The 10,193-nt window shown below is 29.1% G+C and overlaps 1 protein-coding gene across 1 annotated transcript; it reads left to right on the top strand.

Annotated features, from left to right (window-relative positions):
* The first annotated feature begins 262 nt into the window (after nt 1–262).
* Nucleotides 263–3,666, top strand: LOC132757616 (fucolectin-1-like). Its single transcript, XM_060748938.1, has 5 exons — nt 263–453; nt 1,508–1,678; nt 2,293–2,402; nt 3,025–3,157; nt 3,352–3,666. Exons 1-5 carry the CDS (start codon nt 372–374, stop codon nt 3,546–3,548), a joined length of 693 nt encoding a protein of 230 aa, XP_060604921.1. The 5' UTR covers nt 263–371; the 3' UTR covers nt 3,549–3,666.
* The last annotated feature ends 6,527 nt before the right edge of the window (nt 3,667–10,193 follow it).

The raw sequence follows: 10,193 nt of genomic DNA, 5'->3' as shown, positions 1-10,193 counted from the left end.
AAAATTAGAATATTTTGTATCAAATTGTTATCTTTAATTTTTTATTGTAACATTTGTTTTTTTGTTTTTGTTCAATATATTATTAAACAAAAAACCTGACTCTTTACGCTTTCCTTTAATGAAAATACTGTGGAGTCAGCTTCTTCTTTCCACTTAATTCAATTGTTTGTACTGGACATTGTAAGCTATTTAGCAAGATAATTTGTTAAACTGTTAAGTTAGAAAAAAACTTTGAAATATCCTTCTAAAGATTGAAAATTTATAAAAGACATTTTTAAGTATTTTCATTCATTGAGTAAAATGAGGAACACGAACCAAATATCGTTTCAGCAACACAATGTATTGATGATGAAACTGTTGATTGTGCCAAGATGAACTCGATCTTCCACATCTGCAATGACACACATCAAGCCAAACTTGTCTGTCCGAAATTCTGCAACTTATGCAAACTTGGTAGGTACACGATACACATTTTTGAGTAGATATATTGAAACAAAACATGTTTCAATATTTTGTGTTCATGTTTGTTATTTGTATGTGTATTTCATAAACACTATTAATGACGGGTTTAAATTGTATATGTGTCAACACCATAAAATAGATCTATGAGAAAAACAGTTACTTGTCATAATGATGAAAAATATCGTATCCTATTATCATCATTCGATTGCAACACATACAACTACTAATGCATACACTACTTTTATATAATATGTGATATGCAGGCTTCATAACCTCAGATCCCCTTTCAAAATTCCATTTTATTTAGTTCCGCCCATTGTTTTCTCGTTTAGGGCACACGCATTTTTTTTACTTTGGTACCATATGCCGCTTTTCATGGAATGGCACTAACGTGTCACATTGAAGGTTCCATGATGACCGCCATATAAACACATCTGCGGGTGTTTCAAAATTCTAAATTTTACCAGTTCATGTAAAATGTTGAATTCTGCTTAAGCCGGTGCTAGGGGGCGTGAACAGTAGTTTGCATTTGACAGTTCCATTCATGAACAGGCTCAATCAAACCAAGCCTGCAACATTTTCAATTTTGCCATGTTGGACTTTCTTTAGGGATTTTTACTTAATTCTATTCAGCCTTACATTTGGCATCATCGGTACATGATATCGTGGTAAACTTGAGTTGATTTAAACAAAGATGGTATAAACACATACACAAACACATTTCTTCAGTCATACATCAAAAGTATTGTCTTTACACGGACGTCACTTTTTTTTGTAAAAATAATATGCAATTATGTACCTACCTACTTACTAGATATTACAGTTATGACAATTTCATTTTATTTATAAATCAGCCATTGTAACAATCCTATTGTAATTCACAATGATGGCGTAATGAAATTCTTTTAAAGAGATAGTTCAATGTAATTGTATTCTTTACGTCTAAAGTTTGGACAAAAATGGCAGTATGAAGATGATATCATTCATTTTAAATTGTGAACAAATATTATAAGAAGTTTTGTTAAATATCTTATTACATATTCAGTTGATGGCATATGGGCAGAATGGTCAAATTGGGGTACATGCTCGCTTAAAAGTGGTGTGTGTACGCAAACGAGATTTCGAACATGCACCAATCCTGCTCCTGTTTTTGGAGGACTTGGTTGTGAAGGAAGGAATACTGAAACCAGAAAATGCTCAATCCATTTTTGTCCTGGTAATACATTTTTCTTAGAATATACTTTTCAATATACTCTATTGCATGTTTGTCTAAAATGTGCAGCTTTTTGGCAAATTTCTCAGTTCGTTTTCTTCTCCTTTCGGTATGCATAATACATAAAATCTCAGTGGGCTGTTTATATTTTGTCTGGAATAATATAAAAAATAAAAAAATTATTATTGAAAATTGTTAATTATGATACATTTGGAACAGTATACCTTGAAATATTTGCAATGTAAGACAAATTCAAATAACCCATTTTGATGAAAACATAATGAATCATGCAATATGCATATGTGTTCAAATTAATTGTTGAGTGTCCGTTGAAAGTATATGCATGATTCAATCACTTTGATAATTAAGTTAAATAAACAAATTGAATTATTTTATTCGAGAAATTATACATATTATACTCGTTTAAGTCATAATATTTGTCCCTATATGCATGCATTGTTGTTTTTGTTGTTGCTCTTTATTTTTCAGGCAACATTTGAAATTTATATTTATGAGATTGCTCTTGAATATTCACAACGTGTTACCTTATCTAAGTAAAGATACGTTTGTCATTATATTATAATAGTTATCTTTTAATTATTCAAATTGATACACAGGAGTATGTGCTGGAAAAGAGTACTTAAATGCAAGTTTAACAAACGTTGCTAAAGGTAAAGGCGTCACATTGAGTTCATTATACGACTCAATTTCTCCGGGATCACTTATGGTAGGTATTTCATTAATCTATGCACTTAGAACTTATTTGCATTTAATTGATTTATTTACTTGTAAAAAATTAATATCTTTAATTAGATTATTAAAATATTTTATAGTAATTTGATAAAAAATCAAGGTATTGATTAACATGTTATTATTTATTAACGTATATTATGTTAATATGTAAATCATCCAATTTATGAATACGATAATAAATTAATTTGTTTTGTATTTTGTTTATTTATAAATATATTCGTTAATTGATTTATCTTACTAAATTAATTTATTGTCTTTTTTAAGTTAAGTTTTAAATTAATTGATACAATATTTCAAGTTTTAGTTCAAATTTAAACTCATGTACTCATGCGCGTTATAGGAAAATGCCACGCAAACTTAATTTGGTGATTCACTAGTATTAAGCATATTTCGTCTTACAAAATCACTCTGATGCAATAAGTATAACTAAATATGGTAACACCAAAACTCTTGAAATCTATTTTGTTACTCTTTATGGCACTGTTCTGTTAAAGATGATAGATGTATCGACTACTGGACCTTATGTTCTGTTCCTCTTACTTTACATTTCATCAGTACTGAGTTATTATACTTATCACAATGTATTACTTTAACAGGTGGATGGAAATCGTGACAGCTCCTGGCCATGTGCTTGCACTTTAAACAGTGATCATCCGTACGCCATTATCGATTTGCAGCATCCGTTTAACATACATTCCATGTACATTGTGAACAGAGGAGACTGTTGTCGTAAATAAGACGAATATATTTTATCATCCGCTTAATTTGAATACAAACAAATTGTTTTTCTAAGTTCAAAAGTACTAAATTTAGGTTGATCTTTAATGTACCTTATATAAGTCACAGTATTTTAAAAGTTATCTTTGGACGGACACGGAATATTTGTGTTTCTTTTTGCTCAAAAAATAATATATTGCTTTCAGCTGAAAGGCTAAATAATTTGGCTGTGTTCGTTGGAAACTCAACATCGAGTTTGAGCCTTGCTGCACAACACCCAGGTCCTATTGGTGCAGACTGTATCTTAGTATTCGATTCAGCAGTACTTGGACGATATGTAAAACTACAAATACAAGGAGTGTCTTATCTTACAATTTGTGAACTCGAAATATATGCTGAATAAAAATGTTCATCCCAAAACTTTATCTTTCCAAATGTTTCTCCATATGATATACTCTCTCACCGCTTCAGGGCGCCAGTTCCGTCAGGGACATTGGGTTATTATATGTGAGGAAGGTACCTAGCTTGATTAATTAATAAATGTCAGACAGACAGTAGTACTACCTAGGAACTCACTCAAGTCTAAAATAATGCATTTAGATTGCTATATCAATTGATTTATAGAAGTAACAAAAGCTGCAGCAGACATATTATTGGTTAATGTCACACCAAAACAATGTTTTAAGAAATTTCAGTTGTTTGAAATACTATGAATTAATAGTAAAAGAATAAATTTATGATATTTATACTGCCAATGAAGTTTCTTTTCTCGTATTGTAATCATTGTAAAATATTGTAGTTACTGATATGTACTGATAACCAACCTGTAAGTAATGAACTAATTGAACTATTACTTTCTGTCTACTGTTTTTCTTTTTGGAAATGACGGATTATTTATTTTTTAAGACCAACCCGTTTTGTATTTATTTTATTCTTATTAAAATTGTTATGAGAAATTGAAACATTTTTCTTAACATTCTTGATGCATTATTCAAACTTACATTACTGCAGGAGTCTGAATCTGATTGAGAAAAAAAAATATCCAAACCAATTTTACTTAATTTGGACTTGGCCTTCCTTCTTAGATCTTTGCTTTTTTTCAAGTCATTAAGCGTAATATGCTCAATATCGACATTTTTACTTGAATCTTCAATAACTGGCTTTTTATTAGACAAATTGATACCTCGTACAATCTCACCTCTTATTTTTTAACGTCCTGTTTCTTATGTTCAATTCGTTTTCTCAATACTTCTGCTTCGGATAACTGCTCCTTTAGAACACGTTCTTCATATTGTAATTATACCAGAATCATTCTTACCACTTTCTCTATTCAATTCTGTATCCCCCTAAAATTCATCATCCTCATAAAAACTGACATTTTGAGCGGATGAGGGCAACAGGATCGCTTGTGTAGTTCCCTCTGAAAACAATTTAATATCTTCCATGTGTTCCTCTGTCCATATGGATTCCTGGTCCTCATCTCCGAATCTGTCATTTAACAATTTATAGCCCAATCTCTTACTTCTAGGAGGCAATAACTTGTTCTTCGCCTGTTCCTTCTCCATTGAATACATCTTAGCCAAAATACAAACTGCTTACTCGGCAAGAAATACAGAATAAAGATATTTCGTATTCAACGAAATAATTACCAAATACGAAAACTCCTCTCGGTTTGCACAATAAGAAATCTGATGAGCAATACACCAGTCCATAAAACAATTAGATTTTCAACTATAAGTTGAACACTGTAAAATAACCTTTCAAAAAACGTTTGGTACATTAGAATCTCAACATGTGATCTACTTGTCAAACAAATACAGAATGAACAAACATTTTAGAGGTGAAAAAGACAAAAATGTTTACTGCCAATGATGTAAGCGACCAAAAGAAAGTTGTTTACTGCCTACGTAATGCATGAACTTAAATCCACTAATGAAAAGTGTTATAGAAGTCAAATTCATTCAACCTTATAATTAAGTTAATTTAGTTCAAAATAAATTAAATTGTTATGACAAATTGAAAATTATTTTCCTTTAATTAAGTTCAGTGTAAACGAAATTATATGTATTTAAGTATACAATTACCAAGATGGTCATCCAGAAAACATTACCACGGGCTGTCTTCTGTTGTTGTTATTGTGAGGTTTTTGTTCCTAACTTTTATTCATCTATTTTCATTTTATTCTAAATATCATTAACATCATTTGTTTCATATTGTTAATATTTTGTTGTCGGAGTAACGGTTTCAACAAACTGACAATATCTGTAAGAGTTAACATAACATTCTTTCCATAGAAAGAAATGGTCCCATTAAATTTCCTTTTAATTTATTCATTTACGGACTATGAAGTAGCATTATTACAGTAAGGTTTCAATATCTGTTTGTTCATCAAAAACAAAAATTAATTCAATTTTTATTTTTTCTGATATTTAAATTGAATTTTTCAATGTAAAAACCATCTTGAGAAGATACGCGTATATGAATAACATAAATCAATATAATTTGATATACTTTGTATCATACTTCATATTTCAATATCTTTCGGCATTTATTTGAACGTTTGCAAACGGTAAAATAATGTTATCTGCGTTATATTCAGCGTTTTCTTGAATATTAAAGATCCTGAATGTAATGATCAAAGTTGCGAACCACACTAAGTGAAATTATAATTATATTATATGTACACTATGTGCAAATAAAACCAATTTTCAAACATCGAAGATATATGTAAAATATGCACTGCAAATTATTTGTGCATATTATATGCAATCTTTAAAAATATATGCATCATTTCATATTGTAAAAATTGATTTTCAACTTAATAGAAAAATAGATTTTTATTACCTCCTCATTATTTACAAAAATGTTATTTTCGGATTTATATTCATAAATGATGCCTTTTTCGAACCTACAAAATTGATAAATCTTTATTTGGCCATCAAATTTATGATTTAAAAAACATTAAACTAAATTGTGTTAACAGGATTTTAAATAGATGATTTTCATAGACATAAAAAGGCAGTTTTATTACACATTTTGTGTAAATTATAATTGCTAAAAGAAACATAACTTGTTTCTGTGAATTTCGCAAAGCATTTTCCAAGCAATATACATGCAAATTGTATAAAAAAAAATTTTCAAAAGTTTTTTTAAAAAAATTTTTTTTTACATGTTTTTAAAATTTTGGTACAAATTAATAAAAATAAACAGAAATTTTGAAAAACAGTTTTTTTCTCGTTTTTTAATTTCCCCTTAATATTGGCTGGGAATTTTACTTAAAAATTTTTTAATTCATCCCACCAATTTTTAAACCAAAGGTTTAAAAAATCCCTGTTGTTTTTTTTTTCCCTTTTCTTTGATAATAAGTCAAAAAAAATATTTTTAAAAAAGTCAAAAGCTAAAATCATTTAAAGTTTTAATAAACATCAAATTTTAAATTTTTTTTTCCACTCCAAACTGTTGGGGATACTTTTAATGGGAAACTTATACCCTTAATTTCTGAATTCTAAAGGACAGTGGGTAGGATAATTTATCCTATTCCCCCTTAAGGGCAGAATTTGGGACACTAAATATAAAAAAACCCCATGTAAAATTTTTGTACTCCCATCCCCTGAAATTAAGACAGAAAAAAAAACGATTTAAAATTCCCATTTTTAAAATAAAAACAATTTTTTTAATCCAGGGCTTTTTTTAAATTATTTTTTAAAAATTCAAAGTTTTCTTTTTTATACTTTAGTTTTCAAAACCCCGAAGAAAGTGAGATAAAATTCAAGAAAAGTAAAAGATAAAATTAAAAACTTTTTCATATACAAAAATAGCTTAAAAAAAACTGAAATTAAATTGCCCCCAAAAAATCGGATAAAATTTTTAAATTAAGGGGGGATGAAAGAACAAAACCTGATTTTTTTACTTTGTTGTCTGAACTAAGCATTTAAACTGGAAATTACTAACAGAAAATTAAGGGTAAGTGACTTTACTTCCCAAAATTTTTTTAAAAACCCTTACTAAACTCTTATTAATGAATATGACATATTAAACTGTTATCAATGAATGTGACACATTCGATTCTTAAGAATGTACGTGATGCACTAAACACATATTAATGGAATTTTGACACAATAAACTCATATGAATGTACCTGATAAACTAAACTCTATAGAATGAAGGTAAAAAACTTTTTTGAAATCACTAAATTTACTTATATTAGCTTTTAATCATATCGTCTTCTTCTAACACTTTAAGGTATTGATATATTAAGAACTAATGATTACGATTTTCATCTCATTGTTCGAGCTGTATACATCTATATGTTATGTCATATATTTACTGAAACCGACTCACAATCAATACTGGAACTACTACAGTATGTTTTTTATCTAGGCTAACTTTGTTTGCAAAATAACGACATGTAGGTGTATGTGTCCATATAATCGTAATTTGTCACGGTTCAGAACTGTTCACTTAATAGGGGAAAAGATGTGTAAGCGGCCGGACAACTCAGTCGGTAGAGCCGCGGAACGGTATTCCGAGGGTACCGGGTTCGAGTCCTAGTCAGGCTGCACATTTTTCTCACACTGTGAAATTAATGTCGTATGGTCCTTTTACATGAAGGGAATGGTTGTTAATGCCTATAAAGGACATAAAAACATACGCCTTGATAATTAAATAAATAACACAAACAATTTCTGGCGAAAACCTTAGAAATATTTATATCAAAGTGCGCATGCGTGAGGTAGCTTTTCCGGGAAGTTTGTAAAAACGGAGGCCCGACATGCATTCATGATGAAATGGAATGATATATGGGATAATGGATTGTATATCGAACTGTAGAGAAACATTAATAACAGACAAGTACACGAGATATATACAAATACAAGGACAAAATGATACATAAAAACGAAATTCATTACATGACACGAATATCGACCACATGACATATTGAATCACTTAAACACTCATTTTTGTCTATTATGTACATGATTATCAACTATATCTAAAACAGATTATCAGAGGGATTAAGAACAAATTTAGTTTTAAAAACCGATGACTGCACTGCACAAAAATGTTGCATGTTAAAATATTTAAAATTAAATAGAAACTTTTCTGTTTATGTTATAAACCTATGCTTGCTTTGTTTTACATTTACTTACTATACCCATAAATAAAACTAACTTAAAAAAACAAATCGCTCGTGGATGTCAGATTGTCTTAACATTTTTTAAACCAGCCTACTTTGATATATCAGCATATTAATACTGTGCCGAATAGCCAAAAAAGGTAAAATGTGTAAGGTAATTTTATAAACGATTCAAACTATTCATTAATATCTCAAATTAAACAATAAAACTGGTCAAACTATTTTCATTATTATCTACCTCCAAACAAAATATCTTGACAATTATGGAGAGCAGACATGATATATGATTTAAATTTTAGACTATTTAATACTTTTTATTTGACCCAAGTACTGTAGACCGATTTTTTATGACACAAAAGCAATCAGCATAAAATGGTGTTAAACCGATATGAAAATGACAATAAAAGCTAATTAATATACTTGTCTATTTCATTTTTATATGCGGAACACCTATTTGTTGTAAAAGACATTTTTCAAGATTATTTCATAACAAAACGCTGTCAAATAACCTGCAAGTGCACACATCGCACACACAACTTAATAGATAATAAGATAAGTAAGACTTAAACTAGTAAATCAATAAGTATTGTCAATATTCTAAACTTTATTCTATATTTAGGAAATAGATATCAATTCTGAGTGCATTGTAGTAGAATAATGCACGGTTTGAGTTCAAATGCGTAGCAATATAATCACGAAGGCCTATAGGCCTGAGTGATTAATAACAAAGCATTTGAGCGAAAAACGTGCATAATGCACGAAGAATTAATATCTATTTCCATTCTAACATGTCAAGCAAAATATAATTATTATTATAAAGTTGGACTTTATGTTTGGTGGTTAAATTTGTTTTCGCCTCAGAGTTTCCCATACAAAACGTTCTTTAAAGGCTGTTCAAGTGGGTTGAAAAAACTGTCGTTAAATCTACCGTGTGTAGAAACATTTTGAGAATAACGAATTTTGAAAACGTTGATAAAACTTTGTTTGTTTATTTTGTTTCACTCTATAATTTTTCAATTTTTATTATTATTATTATTGTTATTATTATTATAAATAAGACAGTACAGTTTGATTTATGTTGTTTAAATATGATTATACTACATAAAACTAACAAAAAATATTGAAGAAAATTATTACAATAAAAAAAATCCAAAATAATGAACGACAAAATCAGTTTGCATGTGTTTCATTTAAAAGCAGTTATATGTAATCCTTGTGGTAATTATTGAATGATACTAACAAATAATGAATACCATACCATTCTTAGAGGCAAATTTAGTATAGAGATGGTAGCATTTTTATTTTCCTAAACTTTTTAATGTACTTGTCCTTCATCCCCCCCCCCAAACAAAAAAAAATCGGTGACGGTATACCTTGGGAATAAGTACAGTTCTAGTAATAAAAACATTGTGATTGAATGTAAAGACTTTTTTTACAAATTGTAAACTTTATCATAAAATACTTGACTTCAGGTCTTAACAGCATACATGTTTAAATCAACATGACAAATTATGAAACATAGCTATAACGTTTCTTTAAAAAAATAGCAAACGTGATGTGTTTTTTTTTATTTCTGAGGCAATGTCTTGCTTTTAGCTTTACAGTCGATGTTAATACTTGGAATATATTTGTGTAAACAAGCCGGGTCCTAAATTACTAAGATAATAACAAATGATGAAAACAAGTGTAACTTCCAAGTGACTAGATAAGCAATAATGAAATATATTTAAACATATTCCAAAGAATCAAACTTTTTCTTACGATTAAATGCTCCTTAAACCGAAGCTAGGGGTACATGAGAGAACCGCTCTTCACAAGACACGGTCAAATCGAATCTACATATACCTCTTTTCTCTAAGTAAGCATATTGCCTAACATCTTCTTATTTTAATTTTTGTACTTATTTTAATT

The sequence above is a fragment of the Ruditapes philippinarum genome, unplaced genomic scaffold (genome assembly GCF_026571515.1).
Source record: "Ruditapes philippinarum isolate M1 unplaced genomic scaffold, ASM2657151v2 ctg18819_1_1_1_1, whole genome shotgun sequence".
In the NCBI taxonomy this organism is placed as follows: Eukaryota; Metazoa; Mollusca; class Bivalvia; order Venerida; family Veneridae; genus Ruditapes; species Ruditapes philippinarum.
The sequence above is the reverse complement of the archived record's forward strand: the minus strand, read 5'-3'. Positions and strand labels throughout refer to the sequence as shown.

What these genes read in the sequence shown, in the direction of transcription:
- LOC132757616 (XM_060748938.1), top strand. Translation starts at nt 372, where the DNA reads ATGAACTCGATCTTCCACATCTGCAATGACACACATCAAGCCAAACTT. An exon ending in CTGCAACTTATGCAAACTTG is followed by an intron (nt 454 to 1,507) that starts GTAGGTACACGA and finishes TTACATATTCAG; the next exon opens with TTGATGGCATATGGGCAGAA. An exon ending in GAACAGAGGAGACTGTTGTC is followed by an intron (nt 3,158 to 3,351) that starts GTAAATAAGACG and finishes TATTGCTTTCAG; the next exon opens with CTGAAAGGCTAAATAATTTG.